We start from the raw sequence: 17,795 nt of genomic DNA on the forward strand, positions 1-17,795 counted from the left end.
TACTGATAGTTTAGGCCTGTGGGAACATGCTATACCGTTGTTGTTTTTCCTTTTTTTTTTTGGGGCTTGTTTTTGTCTTGCTGAGGTTGCTGCTGTTTCCCAATCTCTTCTCCCCCACACAGACATCCACATCGCCTCAATGTCACAGTCTTTTACTCCATTGTGATATCGGCTACTGTATTTAAAGTGGTGCAAACAGATATGCAGCAGACACCAGGAGACAGTCTCGCTGTGTTTGCCAGACTGAGGCAGTAAACACCTGCAGCATGCATTAATAATGAGCGCAGGCTTTACTGGGAAAACAGCACTTTCACCTCCTACATACTATGATCGCTGCTTTCCGTCGGGGTTCAGCAGCATCGGCGCTGAAATCACCACACATTTTCTCCTATTAGAAGCAGAACAAACTTTGTCAATCCCCAGAGCAGAGATCTCCATGTGTGGATGCCATGACGTTCTTAGAAGGAGTCAGTAATGATCGTTATCAACGATCTAATTGGCAGCAAGTGGCAGCGCTCGGCTGAGTCGACCTTTGACCTCAAAACAGCCCCAGCCCAAGGCATTGAATCAACAAGAGTGAGACAGATACAGAGATTCTGTGGCATGCTGATGTGACGGCATCACGTCATTTCATTCACAATGTCAGTCTCTCGTTTTACTCCACCTCCGGATGTCTTTGAATGGATTCAGATCGGAAAATCGGGGAAGCCATCAAAACATCACGAGCCGACGTCGACGACCTGATCTTTGTGACGTGGAGCATGAGACGGTTGAAGTGTGTCTGTAAAGGGAGGCATGGGGTCGGTAACAAGAACCCAGTCAGACTGTGGCATTCAAACGGGGTTGATTGGTGTTAAAGGGCTCAAAGTGAGTGAAGAAAAGCATCCACCACGACTTTACACCGCCACCAACCTGGACTGTGGACAGAAGGCGGATTGTGTCCGCGGGTTCACGCTGTTGATGCCAAACACTGACCCTGTTGCTGCGGAGCCGCTGATCGCTGGGTATTTTGGTTTTGTTTGTTTTTCTCTCCATTCTATGTGAATGCTCTCGAGAATGATGAACGAAACTCGCAGGAGAGCAGCAGCCTCAAAAAGACTCAAACCCCATCAGCCCATCTGATGCCAACAGCCATCGAGACATTTTTATTCTTGTTCTGATATGACTGTGAACGTAGCTGAAGCTCACAACTGCATCTGCAGTGCTGTCAAATGTTTGTCTGAGTGGACGAATAAAATAATAAGCAGCAGAGATGATGCGTGCACACCAACTGTTGTCGTGTCCGCCCTGCAAAAACTCACCAGTGGAGCCAAAACTCCCAAGAAAGTAAAGTCCGTCTGATCTAGTTAGCCTTTCTAAAAGGTCAAACATTTCTCACGGTGTTCTTCAATTTCCTGCCATTCAAGAATAACAGTTGTTTAACTCACTTTTTTCAAACTAACAAGTCAAGGTGTGCTGCGGTAGAGCACTTTTTTTTTTGTTGTTGTTGCTGTTGTTTTTTTTCTGAAAGGTCAAGTTGTTTAGCATGTTGGAGTTGTGCGGGTCACAAAAGCTTGTCACTTACAGCCCTTTTAGTCTCAGTGTGGCTCCCTCTCTTTGAATATTTAAAGCTGACCTGCTGAATAGAACAGAATATGTCCACATGAGGTTGAGCAGACAGGAACATAATTTTAATCTTTCATTTAGGCCTTTGTAACACAATTTCCTTTCCACAACTTGATTGCCGAGTTATGACAAAGTGCTCTGATTTCCCAAGACACCTTAGAGAAAAGGGCTGCTTCATTGGTGCATTGTTTAAATTATTATTATTTTTATTATTTATAACTCAAATTAAAAAGGTCTCATGGTAACAATCGTGTGCAGAATGGACGGGGAAAAGAGAACAAACTTGTTCACCAATTCATTAAAGGTACACGTTTAATAAACCGGCCCTGCGGTTTGACTGTACATGTAGACCTGATGGTCAGCTTTTCCCAGGCAAGAAAAATAAACCATTCAAGGACAGAGAAGTGCAAGATGAGCTGCTGTCAGTTCCCAAAATGAGCTCTGTTTATATTTTAACTCTCACCGGACCGCGTCCACTGTCCGTGTCGCGCTGATGAAAGGAGATAAGTAGGCCACCAATGAAAGTCAAACGGCAGCCCCTGCTGTGGTTTGTAGTGAAACAACTCTTCTCATTTTTAGGACAACTCACGGTGGACAGGTCGATGTCGCAGGACGTTACACACTGTAGATATGCTATATTTATATTCAATCACTTGAACCACACGATTCCCTCTTTAATTAGTAGTGTTATGCTGCAATTATATCGAACCAATTGATCCGTATGAACCCGCCAGTGTAAGACAGTCGGTGATTAGTCTCACTAAAATAGGAATGCAGCTTTTAAACCTGGTGAATTTGTGTGTGTGCGTGCCGATGGCACATTACAAGCTTATGAAGAGGTCATTTGGCTGTTGACTCCCAGTCTCTGCTGGGAGCGGCTGTATAATTGCCATTCTAATTAGTCACTTTTTCCAGCCGGTAATTCATAGTCACCTTCAAGCACTTCTCCAATACAAGCATGCACACACACACAATGCATTCAGGACATCCTGTATAGACACCAACAAAGATGCACTAAAAACTATTCCTTTGCCTCCTCTCACTTTTTAATTCTTTCTTCTATTTTTTGTAATTATAGGCTCTTAGACAACCAATTTTCAAAGCCCACAAAAACTGACATATAATAGTTTCCCTGTTGACGTGAGCTGGCGATGATTTATGGCAATTGTATGTTAGTCAACAGCACTTTGGTGTATTTTGAAGACATACAGACGGCCCTGCCTTTGTTTTAATGACTAACACTAATAATAACATTAATGTGCTGCTAGACAACAATTTGCCGCAAAATATGTTTTGGTATTTGTTTTTTGACAGATTGCAGAATCACATGTTCACATGTGGAGTTCAGCAGATGATTCACAGCGTCGGAGTAATTTTAGCACTTTAGTTTGCTTTCTGCAGATTTTTAGCCCTCAGTTCTCTCCCAGTTCAGAATGTGCCGTCTGGTGAATATCTGGGACCGGGGGGAAAATGGGGCTCTTGATGCCCCTCAAATTGGCACATTTTGGAGTGAGCCATAAGCCCCTTCATAACTCCCATGAAGAAACTGCCGCTGCCCCAAACTCTGCTCGAATGGGGCCCTTGATGGCGTGAGCTGTGGCAGCGGGGTGCGGATTTTTTTCGATGGGTTTCTTTGGACCTCGGGTGGTTACGATTGCCTCTTACTGTAGTTCCTGTCTCTGTTAATTGTCCAGCTACATCCTGTCTGAAATCACCAGGAGCTTAAAGGAGCCATTGCTTATGTTAATAAATGTTAATACACTTCAGATGGATATTACTCTGCAAAGGACACTCCTGTAACTTTTATGCCACTGCAAGTGCTCAGTGCACTAAAAAAGGCAGCTGTGTCTGTTGTTTCCTTTGGGTTCTTTGTCTTTGCTCTCAGTTTAATGCTGATGTCTTCAATGGCTCAAACTTTAGAAAGACTCCATTTTTCTATGATCCCTATTTTTTTTTTTTTTTATGGCTATCACATTTGCCAGTTTTCAAGGTTCAGCAAAAGTTCCACACTTTTGCCAACAGCATATTTTGTCTCAGTCAAATAATTATCCCCATGGATAAAACAGCGAGACGTGATGTGTTAATTATTAAGTCGAAGAAGGAGAAAGGCAGATTTTGAGGGCTTTGGACTGAGCCAGCTGAACTTGTGTCATTCTTCTCATTCAGCCCTCTCTAAGTGTGTGCGGTTTTTTTTTTGTTTGTTTGTTTGTTTTTAAGCTGGGGTTCAAGGGTTAAGTGAAAAATTTAACAAGTAATAATAACGACAAAGTAATACTTTTAGCTTTCACTGATCTCAGCCTGATTTCAGTCTGGTTTGAGGACAGTGCCTACTTACAGAGGCAGCTAAGCTGGAGCATCCAGAGACAACACCACATTAAAGCAGGGAGATCATGCAGCTCCCTGCTGGTTCTCCCCGCTAATTCAATTTCACTTCTCTGTTCCTGATTATTAAATTTATCACAGATCTGCAGCATCATTGCAGCGACTCCTGACCAATGGTCATGACGTGCTACATTATCTAATTTGTTTTTCTGACCTTTTCCAGGTTTACCCCCCCCCCCCCCCCCCCCCCCCCAAAAAAAAAAAAAAAACAGAGCCCATCCAGTACCTGCATTTGCCCGTCTGCTTTCACTTTGCCCTCACAGTAACTTTTTCATTTCCTCCCTAGCTCCTCCCCGTCCTCCCCTCCTTAAAGTCACCTTGTTTCCAACGCTCATCAATCTTTGTTGTAGCTCCTTCCTCCAGACGGCCCTACAGGTCCTCCTCCCCCCTCTTTTACTTCCTCTCCTCAGTCCTCTTCCAAACGTCCACACTATGAGCTAAAAAAAACAACCCCATTTTTAAAGGCGGTCAGTTTCTTGTCTTTGTCTGGTCCTGGGAACACGTGACTTACCTGCTCGTCGGTCTGACGCTGGAGATATTCTGGGGAATGGGGAGTTTACTGCTCAGCTCATACAGTTGTTGAAAGTGATGTCATTTAAACTCAGAATGATGCTTTTAATCACTAGAGAGCAACGAGGTTAGTGTATGATATTTCTAAGCGGGATATGAATAAAACATTTTATGGATTTCCAATGAACCTTTATGATGTACAGCACATCTTGGCATGCAGCATAACTTGGCTGTTGTTCTTATACTTTCTTAAATTAGGACGAGCTTGGCTGTTGTTGCCAGGACTCTCGAAATGAGCTGGTTTTTAACTGAACTATTGTTTGGCCAAGTCAAAAGGCAAGATGTTGACTCGCTGGCCTCTCGGCATAAAAACAACAACAACAAAAAAAAAAAACAAAACCACAAGTAGGCATATTTCAAAGTTTCTCTAATGATTTTTTTATTTTGTTTGAAGAGTTCCCTGATTTGGAGACACTCAGATAAAGGTCTCCCTCACTTTTCTCTCCTCTCCCATATTTCCAATATCGTTTATTTACCTCCTTCTCTTTCTCTCTGTCCTCCTCTTTTCTTTCTTTAATCTCCACCCTTCCCCTTTCCTTCAGCCTCATCTCTCTCTGCCCCTGCTGATCTCAGATCACCTCCATCTCTCTTCATTCTTCTGCCGTCTCTATCTTATTCCCCCATCTCTTGTTTGAAGCTTGAAGGTTGGGTTAGGTGACAGATCTCTTAAAGACTTTCAACTCCAAAGGACTAGAGGCAACAAACTCCCACAGTCATGTTCTAATGGAGAGACAGGCGAGAAGAAAAGAGACCAAATAAACAGCAAAGAAGAAACAAGAGTGAGATAGAGAGAGAGAGGGCGGGGGCAGATAGCAATTTTGTTTTCTTCTTGCCATGGAGTGCCCCAAGAGATGATGAGGGATCTTTGATGTACGATGTTTCCGTTCTATACCTCCTTCGCTCTTGCTTTCACTTTCTTTGTCCTCTGGTTGCTTCATGTCCTCCTCTACTTTTGTTTGTGTGGTTATTTATTTCATTCATTCCTTCCAACTTGTCAATTTGCATCAGGCAGAGACACGGCGAAGTGGAGGTGGTTTGGGAATACAAAACTTTTCGCTTTGCTTTCATATACAAGGCGAAGCATAGCTGCTCTCTTTAACTTTAGCTTTAACTTTAGCTTCCGCTTTGAAGTTTCTGAAGTCGACAATTAATGGCGGCGGATTGATGTTTCTGCATCCATGTGTGCGTGACTGTTAGTGGGTGGGGGTGTTATTGCAAGTAGTATATCCTTGTCGAATGAGGCAAATACACACCGCCATACACACTCTGACTGTGCACACAGAGGCCTGTGGCTTTATTCAAATGTGTTTAGCTTTCAGATTGTGCGAGCATGGATGGATCTTTGTGTTGTTGTTGTTGTTGTTTAATGGACACCACCTACATACACACACACACTGATGTCTTCCCGGATGTAGAACTGCACCTGCTCCCTCTGGCTCTAATCGTTGTTTTGACAAGATGCCAAACTTTGTGACATCTCCATCAACCTGATTACATTTCACCGAGGGCTGAAAGTTGAGGACCCACGCTGTCAGCCCGACTAATTTCATTGCCTGAGCCAAGTTCATCGTGACCTCTCAGGTTCTCTCCAAAAGCTGAACAATGGATGCCATTCCAAATGTCAATCGAGTGCGTGGTTAACAAGACTTAAAGTCGATTCCAACAGAGCAGCTCTGTGACGCAGCACGGTGTAAATCACCCACACACGAGAGAGAGGCGTGGATCACCCAAATTAAAACTGGACCCACTCACAACGGTGAACCCCCTTAAACATCCCATAACTCAACGTACGGCACACTGCTGCCGAATGGAGCCTGTGGTGATGTACTACCTGCATGTGATGCATTCAGGGAACATCGGAAAGTTGTTTACTCACTTTTTTTTTCACTTCTGTAAGCAGTTGGTGAGAGTCAGATGTTGATGGGCCCGAAAATTATGACTGTTGGTGTGAGACTATAAAGAGGTACAACTGTTGAACTGACTTTACAGCAACTTATCTTGTTCCTCGGTTTATTAACTGTAGTAGATTTGGCATACAACAGATGGTGTTAGATGGTGTTTACTGTGGCGAGTGATAAGATTACTTAAAAGGCTTCTCCAGTATTAGGAAGAGCAGCAACGTTGCCGCGTTAAAGAGATTTGTTTTCACTAATGTCCCCCTCCATTTGAAGACTTTTCAAATGTGAAAACGGCGCATTTATAACATTACATTATGGGTTCCAGTCGTTTTGAGAGGCAATACTTTAATCCAGCAATTGTGACACAAACCTGCAAAATGACCGCAGGAGGGGAATCTTTTTGAACAGCACAAACTGTTCTCCAACTCAAGACACATTGCATTGCAGCACAATCAGTGTGAGCTAAACAGCTGGACACTTGTGCACGTCCTCTTGCACCAGCACAGAAACAAATATGAATATTCTCTCCTGTAGAGCTTTTATCCGCCAGAGTGTTTAACAGTTTAAGGTTAACACTGTTAGCTGCTTTTGTAAGATGGCATTCAGAGCACAAGGCAACGATTTCATTACCTCACCAACATTGTCAAAGGCCTATTGATTTTATGTTGGCAAAGTTCTTTAGCTCTTAACCTAAGGTCAGGCTGAACCCAAACTGTATCCCGTTAGGATGAAATTTTAGCCCCATTAAGAGTGTCTGCTAAAGGTTTGTTTCCTCCTTTAAAGAACTATACTGCTGTTCTTCATTCATCTGTCAAATGCAGCTGTCACTAATTTGGAAGAACATCTCATATTTTAGCCGAAATAACTCTTCTCTTTGTCGCTCCAGGTGTCACAGGTGTACTGTCTTTTATGCTTTAAGGGCATAAAAAGCTGTCCACACGAGCACTTTCATGTTCCTGGTTGATTTCTGTTTTTAAATGCTTTTCATTTTGGGAAAATTCCAATACCTGTTGATCATAAAAGTCTGCCAGCTGTTTTCCACTTATCTAAAAACACATTGGTATCCAAATATCTCTCCTTTTTGTCACCTCCTCTGATTTCCAAAGTAGTTGTAACATGTGTGGCCACATAATCCCCACCACACACCTACAGCTTTTGGAGAGCTCTCCAGCTGAGACCCCTCCCCAGGCAGAAGCAGGCTCCTCTTGGGCAAGCACAGCACGCCATTCCCCTTCTTTGAAGCCTGAGAGAGGAAGTCACCCACCAGGCAGTCAGATCCCGTATGGGCGCGAACACACTTTGAAATATTGAACCAGGAAAGGCGCAGCAGAGGATGGGCGGTTGGGCGCTGTCTGCATGTGTAAATGTCAGAAGGATAAGTACGTGTGTGCATGCGAATAGATGTAAGTTTCATTACCTGTGGCAGCTAGGTAATGAAATAAAACCAGACTAAAGGCTGGGGGGGTTCAAAATCCAGGTGATAATTCAACAGACACGCTGACAATCAGGAGAACAAGCAGAGGACAAGATGGAGATGTATTCTGGAGACACACTGAAGTCAGAGTAGAAAATATGCTGCGATTTCAAGCACAGGTACATGCTAATATCCCAATTAGCTTATCAGATGGCTGTTACCCATTCAGTTTCAGTCTAACATCCAGCAACAACCAAACTGAAATCAGATTATCCCCCCTTTTACTCTGAGCTCTGACTCAGCAGATCAACACGCTGCATATGTGTTAAACAGCTGTGCAGAGCCATCTCCAATAGACCAGATGTTTTATCTCACTCCCCAATAACAGTGAAAATGAATTAGATTGATTAGAAGTCCCATCTGCTGTTCCAGCATACTGTTAATAGGCAGGTTGCTGAGCACCCTTCATTAGAGAGGGGAGGTCACCCAAGGCTAAGTGCTCAAAGGCCATCCCGTGTTAGATGAAAGGAGCCCGGAAGAAGAGGTGAAGCTCCGGCACCGCCGAGGCGAGGAGGAGACCAAAATGGAGAGAAAGAAACCGACGCACTCAGGCAGACACGAGTGGGCTTGTGCAATCAATTAAAAATGCGATGAGGGGCGATTGGAACAGTCAAGGATCTTTCAGAGTTTATGGACTAGTGCAGCACAAGAGGAACATTCAGCTTTAAATCTTCACAAGCCAAGAAAAAAAATATATATTTATATATCCACTCAGTGAATCCTCTAAGAGTTTTAGGCTGTGACGGGGAAAAAAAATACAACTTTCCAACCAAGAAAACTGACCACAGATACTTCCTGCTGGCACAAACAGATGTGATGTTTACGTTCACAAATGTCTTTTTCCCTGATATATGTGTGTGTCTGTGTTTGTGGATAATAAAAATCCATTTATTTGTTGCACAGTGAGGGAATTGCAATATATCAGGATTCATGGCAGGAAAAAAAACTGTCTTTGTTTAACCTCTCAACCTTTGTGTCCGTTTGTGTGTGGGCACAGGTGTGTGTATTTGTTTGCCTCTTTCTCCTTTCATATCCTCACATGATGTGATGAGTAAAAGCCTGAAGACAGACAGAGAGGCCGACCCTGACAGACCAGGATGTTGTGTTCTGCATGTGATATAGCTGCGTTTCATAGCATTTCTGCAATGGATGAGTTGTGCTTTTGTTGTATAAATGTGAAGACAGGAGGGACACACACACACAACAGATCGGCTGTGTCAGAGAAAAAAATCCATACACACTGTCCTCATCTGTAAACGCACATAATCACATCCATTAAAAACCTACATGAACTGAAGATCAGCGATGCTACCATCACCAATCAGCTGCCTTCAACAAATACGCTTCAAATGTTACGAAGAGGGAGTTTGTACAGTGGCACGAGATGTTGGTTGGTGTTCAGACAGCATTTGTTCCCTGAGGAGGAAGTTTGTTCCACAATTTTCACCGTGCTTCGTGCCAGTGAATGGCATATATGCTGCTTAGCTGTTTCTAATTTCATCCATTCTCGCCAAAGCACGGAGGAAGAATTTGACACAATTCACTTCAAGGTCCAATGTGTAAGTTTGTCGCTTTCAACAGACGGCTAGCGTTCAGCATCGACATGAATTAGGAGCTGTCTCCAGTAGAGCTTGAGAACGAGATCCAGCGAGGGACAGAAACCTGCTTACTGACTTATTTATTTAGATTTTCAGTAATCAGGTCACCGTTTTCGTCGACGTGTTCTCTGATGGCCGAGGTCCCCTGGCTTCTCCTAGCTGTACGGGTACTTGTGCCTGTCTAAGATTGTGGCATGTACTTCTACTTTAATGACTTTGGAGTCTGTACGGGATTCCTCATCCAGCGAAAATGGAATACTATCTGTTCATGGATAATTTATTGTCATTCTATTACAGTTCCCCAGCATGACCTGACAAGACCTCCAAAGCCGCTTTTTGACTCTTTCCTTCTGCCCGTCCTCAGATCTGTGACAAAGAGTGGCACTACTACGTCATCAACGTGGAGTTCCCAGTGGTGACGCTCTATGTGGACGGCGTGACCTACGACCCCTACCTGGTGACGGACGACTGGCCCATCCATCCTTCACAGATTGACGTGCAGCTGACCGTCGGCGCCTGTTGGCAAGGTGAGCTGGAGGAGGTGGAGATGGAGATGACGATGAGCGTTACCCCAAAGTGCAGAAGTTCAGTCGCTTTTCCTCTAGAGTTTGATCATCTCCCACACCATTTAAAAGTGGAACAATTCAAGTGAAGCAAAACTTCTAATATAAAAGCCACTTTAGGAAAAAAGATATTTCCTGATGAATGAATACTGTGTCTTTGTGGAAGCAAGGTGAGGAATATAAATATGACTGTCTGACGTATTATTATTACTAAAGGAGTCATTGAGTGTTGAACATGTTCTGTGGCCTTGAATGAACAATGTAATTAAGAAAAGCATTTACTCTGCCTTTGACAAACGATTAAAGCAGCCTGAAAGAAGGCGTACAATTAAACTGTCCTCTAAACTGATAGGTGCCACTAATTGCACAAGGGTGGAAGAAAGGGCACTTTTTCACACAGCACAGCCTGCCGTTGATTTGATAACCTAAATGAGACTGCTCAGCGATGCTTAGCCTCAGATAAAGACTGGAGACATCTTTCAGTGCAGGAGTGGGAGCAGGCCATCTCATCTACGGCCCATAGCACTCTTCCTCGCTCCCCCCTGCCCGCTGCTCCTCCTTCCCCTTCCCTCCCATTTCTTTCATTGAACACTGCAAGCCTTTAGGAGGATTAAGAGCCTTGAATAAAAGACAGAGTTGAGAGACTATTCTGCTTTTCTAGTTGGGGGCTAAGCCTTCTGTAAAGAGCTGTAAAAGGCAATCCTGAAATCTTAACATAAGCCATTAGCTGCAGCAGCTTTTTTTTTTTTTTTTTCAAAGAGCTGAAGCAAGTGTCCAGCATCTTGATTACAAATGAGTTGCGAAGATGAGCTCATTTATTGTCTGACTGGCTCCTGAAAAGCATCGGCTCTGAATGTGATGAAAAGAAATCCAGCATTTTGCAGAAATGTGGCGTTGAGGTTGCCTCCACTTACTCTGCTGCTTACTCGCTGGTGCAATGAGCTCGGGCTTAGACGAGATGTGACATGATAGTGTGCACATCGATGGCAGAGTTAATAAAAACATTTGTCAGCTCAAAGCAGTTTGGGTTGCACGCAACGCTGATATTTTTGCAATTTTTAATTAAATTTCATGATGTAGTTTCATGGTTCATAACACTTAACTGGCCAGTCAGCATTGTCTAATGGAAATAGATTCTGTCCCCGCCACAGCAAATAAATATAATTTAAAATAATCATAACGCAGATATTTATCCAAAGAAGCCATTACAGTGTGACGGAGTGAGAGTCAGCCGGTATGTAAAACCTGCTTTGACCTGTCATCATTGACTGCTATGTCACATGAATCAGTTTTTATTGGGAGGCGGGTAACACCATGTCTGCACAGAAGGCACGACGTGAGCAGCAGCAGTGTGTCTGCACATTCGCTATAACTATGTATGTAAAAAAAATATCTACACAAAATGGCTTTTAGCATTAAAAAGGTCTTCAGGATACATTGATGGACGTATAACATATGTGATAGATGAGTCATTAGGTACCCTGTCCAGACAGGAGCATCAATCTGAGGTATTCAAATTACATTTTCTGCTCCTGTGTTTCTGAGTTTCATCATCTGCCCGAGTCCTCGAGGATGATTTCACACCTAATGTGTTTGATTCAGTTTGAAAGCGCTCCGGCCAGTTGGGTTTTTTAGCTGACAGTAGTGCGGAAGCTGCCAATCAAACGCTAAGATGGACAGCAGACCAACTACAGGACCAGATGGATGTGTTCAGCATGTATTCAGACAGTCGACTAATATTAGTCCATCTGCTTACCGTGAACTGTTGAACTGAACACCGTGATCTGCCGATCTGCAGAAATGACACGCTGTTTGGCTTTTTTACACAAGATTATTTTGTAACTATGGGAATGTGATGCACATCAGCAGCTTGGTGCAGGAAATTTTCCCAATGAAAGTAGAAAAGAGGTAAAAAAAATATATCTTGATTGTGCTGTTAATTTGCAATCAGAACTACTAATGATCGACTGTTGTTACAAAATAAGACAAAAAAAGATTAGATCCTTCATTAAACCAAATTCAAGTCCACACATTTGTACACGTGTGTTAAATATTCAGTTTTCCCACTGTAGTCTATACAGTGCTGATGATGCAGGATAGTGTCCATATAATCTTTTGTTTTCTATATTTGGTTTGTTCATAATGAGGCCAGCTTCAGTGTATCCACAGATGTGAAAGTGCTCGTCTATATGCTCGAACCGTACAAGCCGGCTACGTGGCTGCTGCAGACTCCTAATATTGGAAAATGAGAACCATAGATGGGGCCAGAGGGAGGGCCTTGATGAATTCAGGTGCACAGATGTGAATACTAATGCAGTCTGTGCAGCCGTTCACTCTGGATGTCCACAAACACATTCATGCGGACATGAAGTTCCCTGGAAGTTTGAGGACCGTGACATACCAAGAATAACGTCAACACAAATATGCCACAAACTGCAGCTCCTAGAAAAGCTACTTCAGGCCGTCTCCAACACTGACTCAGCCCCCGTTGACTCCAAGGTTAAAATTTCCAACATAGCAGCATAAATAAATGCCTGAGCAGCTCGATACGGTGTTGACTTATTTCCTCCTTTGTGGCAGCTGTATCGGGGTGAATAAAACTAACCCATTTAAATTTTATTAAGGCTGAGATATCTGCATAAGAGAAGGCAGGGTGGGTGATCCTAAGTCGACATGCACTGAAGAGTCGGCTCCAGCTTTTTGCCCATTTAGGGATAAGCCAGCAGTTCAGGTGCGGTCAAGATGGTGACAGTAAAGCGTCTCACCTACAGGAGGCATCACAGAGCCTCGTACCAAAGCTGGCATGGAGACATCTGTTGGCGGACTGCGCTGCTCGCTAACACGTCAAGCGTGCCTGCTCACGGCAGAAAAGTGTTACATTCTCAGCGTACGTGTACATTGTGCATTTTCAGTCTCTTATTTTACGCCAGTTTTGCCCCCGCCCGCCCGGCCCAGGCACTTTCTGCACAGTCAACTTGTATTTTACCCTCCGACCTGGCCATGTGTGACCGTCGGAGGCAGGTGGCAGCCAGGCGGCGAATCGCATCACATCTCATCTCCTTCTTCTTCTCTTCAGCTGTGTAATCGCACACTACTGCTCTGCCTGCCGGGCCTCCAGCAGCAGACGTGCAGGAATGACTGCTGATGATTACACACATGCACAAATTGAAACGTTAATGTCTCTCTTTATATATATATATATATATATAATGAATGAATACGGACGTGCATAGAGTGATACAGGTTCACATGCAGTAAATCGCACAGTAAGTGAGGCTATCGCTCACACTTCATCTGAAGTAATGATACCGTATCCGGCTCACCCAGGCCTCTGCAGTCTCATATGTTGTTCTTCTGGGAATGACGCAAATAAAGCAGACAAAAAAAGAATAGTGAGGATCTATAGAGCGAGGAGGGGCCACACAGAGCGAGGCAAAGGGAGCTGACACCATGTAAAAACCAGTCTCTGTAAAGGGGGATGATCAGCAGTTTTATCACCTGTGTCATTCTTTGCTCCGCAGCGTCTCAGTAATCCCCTCTCCTCTGCCTCTCTTTTTCTTGCCCTCTGTCTAAGACCCTTAATGGTTTCTCAGACCACAGCCTAAATTGATAACATCTGTCAGGGAGGGACTGAGAGGACAGGTGGATATCGAGAGAGAGAGGACAGGAAATAAGGGAGAAAATAGCAAGTGAGTTAAGGAAGGAGCGGAGATGCAAGTCGGAGGCGTGACGCATAAAGGAAGAGGAAAGAATGTGTTTGGCATAGTTTGGCACATGAACATCCAAAAGTGATTCCAGGTTTTTATGAGCTGGAAGCCAGAAAAAGTGCTAAAAGAGTGAGATTGACGCATCTGGACCCAGACAAAAAAATCATTTCTGCCAGTGGAAGGCATCGAATTAAAGGCAGCAGCATATCCTACCCCAGCTCCTTTAGTCCAACGAACAGCAGCATATCTATGATATAGAAAGATATGAAATCAGCTCCTCTGCCCGTATATTTCCATATCTACCCAGTCAAGAAAGATTTCATCAGTGTATTTTCTGTTAAAGCAGGCAGGCAGATGACAAGCCACTGGGTTAATAGGGTCCCCTGGGTAGAGCCCATCAACTGGTAGGACTCTGTTATTGCTCCGGGAGGATAAGGGAGCTCTATCCATCGTGCCTCAGTGCACAATAAAGCTGTAGGTCAGCAATCATGGGGCTGATTCTGAGCCGAAGGTCTGTAGTCCATTTCTGTTGCCACTTTTGCACCAGGAAAGTAGGGCATGGTGAAGTATTTCCAGCAGTGGTCAGCTGTGCCTCCTCCTGCGCAGACAGACTTTTTCAGACCCTGTTAACATCATCGCGTAGGCCGGTGATAAATGTACTCGCACCATTAGCAGGACTTTATGGGCTACCTAGGTCGAGCCTGGCAATGTATGGTGAGGCCAACGGATTTTGTAATGAGTGCTTCCCCCAGCACCGGCCACTGTCAAAGACTGCAGAGTACCTCCTCGGTCACCTGTTACACAGATTAAAACTGGGCGTACTGGAAGAGAATTCATTCTGCAGTAGGAACCAAAAGCAGACACCAAGCAGTTAAAGCGCCACTCACCTTGGGCAGCACTGCTCTGTTCTCGTATAGCCAACCCCCCCCTCAAAAAAAAGACTGTGAAGGTTTTTCTTTGAAAGTGTACAAAGAAAATCTTTACTATGGAGATTTTAAACATATACTTTCATACCAAATGTTTTATCTCCTCTGACGCGGGTTTGAAAGAAACAGTGCTATCACAATATACTGACTGGTGACAAAGCATGACCAGATTTACCCTTGACTTTTTCTGCAGCTGGTATAACTACTGATTATTACGCTCATATGAATGCCAGCGCTCCTCACATGCCTTGCGCCTATGCCTGTAATACCTCGAAGTCCTGAAGGTCAAGCATGAATAGCTGAGACAATTTTGTCTTGCTGCTGGCGGAGCTGAGGCATGATTTTGACTCGTGACAGAGGAGCTGACGAGCAACTGACTGAGACAAATTCCACTGTCACAGCTTTGGCCTCCACCACATCGATCATCCACAGGTCCATGTTTGACCCATCAGGTTGCTGCACGGATACCCATCTGCCACAGCAACACAATACGAGTGAATAGTTTGTCAACTGGTGGGATCTACTTTGTGCTCTGAACTGCATTTATCCAAAATGAAACAATGATCTGAATCCTGAACAGAGCTGTTTGGTGCCTGATCTGGTTCTTATGGCTGCAGACGCTCCAGAAGAAGTCAGACAGATTGGCTCCATTAGAGTGATTAGATAAGAATTATCAGAAAGAATTGGTGGGGCTGGCTGAGGCCGATATAAATTGTATGTGGAGCCTCCGGGGGTGATGACGATCTCAGCAGCCTGATTGACACGTGCATGGCTCAGGTGGTCCACTTTGGTGACCTGTTAAAATTTGTTATATATTGGAAGTCACTTAATGGACAACCACAAACCAGAAGTCTGTGTTGCCCAGCCGGGTAGACCAATCAAGAAAGGAGTGTGGAAGTTCCTGAAAGCAATTTCCTCAGAAGCTATTTATCAGGTCAGGAGGACATTTAGAGAAGCAGGCGGGCTGTTTACCAGCTTCACTAAACTATATAACCAACCCGGCTGATTTGAAAACCTCCAGAGAATGTCCGTATAACACCGGCGTCCAACATGCATTGGCATCTGAGTGCTTCTCTTCTGCTTCGCATGCCTGTGATTTTTTTTTTTTTTAACAACAATCAGACTTGATCAAATCAGAATTGCAAGCCAGCAAGTAGCAGTTTTTCTTCAATAAATAGCAAACCGACCAACATGCAGAGGACAATAAACTATTTTTTTTTTTTTTGCCCTCCAGCTAATTCTCCACCCATTCTTCATCACACCCTCCTAATGTTTTTGCTGCATGGTTGAGGTCAAATTTTTTTCATTCGATGAAGGGACCATACCTTTTGTTGTTTGGTGGATTAAAACCTGAGACAAAGGAAGAGGAAGAGAGGAAATAGACGAGGGGAAGGAAAGCGTTGGGAAGTTTTCGTACCCAGAGCTGGTAACCTTTCAGCTAATGAGTAGTTTGGAGATTCATCTTTGTGGCTTTGGCCTTTATGGAGTTCAGAGGATAATTCTTTAACTGTTTTGACTTTCCCATTTAGCCTGGATGGGGCCGCTGGGTAACATTTGCATTTTTTCAGCAGCACCACAAAATGCAGACCTTAAAATCGATTATAAGCATAATTTAGTCACCTGGGCTTAATAAAAAAAAAAAAACCTACTAAACTGTCTACACGCAAACGTAACACTACAGCGCTGATTACTGCACTTTCAACTTGACATAGGACTTGAATACCTACAATTATTTTTCAGTGATGCATTTTAATGGTTGTGTGGTTGGTGTGTCTGTGTGCGTGTGTGTGTAGGTGGGGAGGTGACCAAGCCGCGGTTCACTCAGTATTTCCGGGGCAGCCTATCTGGACTGACCATCCGGCCAGGGAAGATCGAGAGTCAGAAAGTAATTTCCTGTCTGCAGGCCTGCAAAGAGGGACTGGACATCAACTCCCTGGAGAGTCTGGATAAGAACATAAAGGTATCCATGCACACTCACAGAGGGAGACGGAAAAGTTCTTCCAAAGAGGGAATGGACTTCCACAGTTCCAATTTTACAGATCGCATCAGGTCACAAAAGAGGGGGATGGACGGAAACAACACTAACTTTTAATCCACCTCCATTTGCACAAACACACAGATTCATGGTGCACATGCAGTAGAGAGAAATGCACGAGGTTCATATATATTTCATATTTCACTTCTGAGAGCTTTATATCTTATATCTTATATAGCACCTTGGAATAGAACATAAGAGCGGTTGACCTTCGACTACTAATAAACTGTTAGTTTTCACAGTTGGACCACCGCTTAGAAAAGTTCTGTAATTCCTTTCTCAAAGTTCCCCACTTAGAGTTTTTTTACTATCCATCCATGGCATTCATCCTGCGATGGTGAATTACAGCTCTGTGAGCAATAATTTGGACATGAAATTCATCTTATTTCTCTCCTGATGAGAAATGGATAGCACTCTTATATCAGCTCGAGGCCATTGAGCTAATCTTAGTAAGTGACGCCTCGATGAAAATCCATATTAAGTCGTAGTGTCACTTTTTTTTAAATACACAACACAAATTAAATACACAACATTTAATGATGTAAGTAATGCACTTTGGCGGTGGATTTGTCACTTTGGGACAAGCTGCTAAATGATTTGCTCCCTTTATATTTACCACTCGGTTATGACAGTGATATCAATCTTCTCAGCGAACAACAATTATCTTATATTCCAAAATATCTCTTCTCTCCAGCAGCAGAAAAGCATATTTTCTCCTCTGCTGCATGCGCACACAAAACCACAATCCCTGATAAAAGCGGATGTAATGTACTGTACACAAGACTCTTTCTTTAAATCATCAGTTGGCTTCTTCGGCTACTACACCCGACCGCCCCTTGACTGGCTCAGCTAATCCATCTCCCTACACTGTGGAAGATAGAGGGCAGACAAGATGGATGGGGGGGTTTGTTCTATTCACCCGCCAAACTCAGCCCCTCTAACTCCTTTTATATCTTTGCTCCTTCACACTATCCCCAGTCCTCTCTCTAGTTGCTCTTCCTGTGTTGGGGTGCCTTTTGAGAAGACAAGGTGGGATA

The 17,795-nt window shown here is 43.8% G+C and overlaps 1 protein-coding gene across 1 annotated transcript in view; it reads left to right on the forward strand.

Moving 5' to 3' along the window:
- The window catches only part of LOC115052528 (calsyntenin-2-like), a 75,217-nt gene that overhangs the window by 42,046 nt on the left and 15,376 nt on the right, over positions 1 to 17,795 (forward strand). The window contains exons 8-9 of the mRNA XM_029516681.1: positions 9,892 to 10,054; positions 16,517 to 16,683. Of these exons, the coding sequence (XP_029372541.1) occupies positions 9,892 to 10,054; positions 16,517 to 16,683 (330 nt within the window). The remainder of the gene's footprint in view (positions 1 to 9,891; positions 10,055 to 16,516; positions 16,684 to 17,795) is intronic.

The sequence above is a fragment of the Echeneis naucrates genome, chromosome 13 (genome assembly GCF_900963305.1).
Source record: "Echeneis naucrates chromosome 13, fEcheNa1.1, whole genome shotgun sequence".
Classification (NCBI taxonomy): domain Eukaryota; kingdom Metazoa; phylum Chordata; class Actinopteri; order Carangiformes; family Echeneidae; genus Echeneis; species Echeneis naucrates.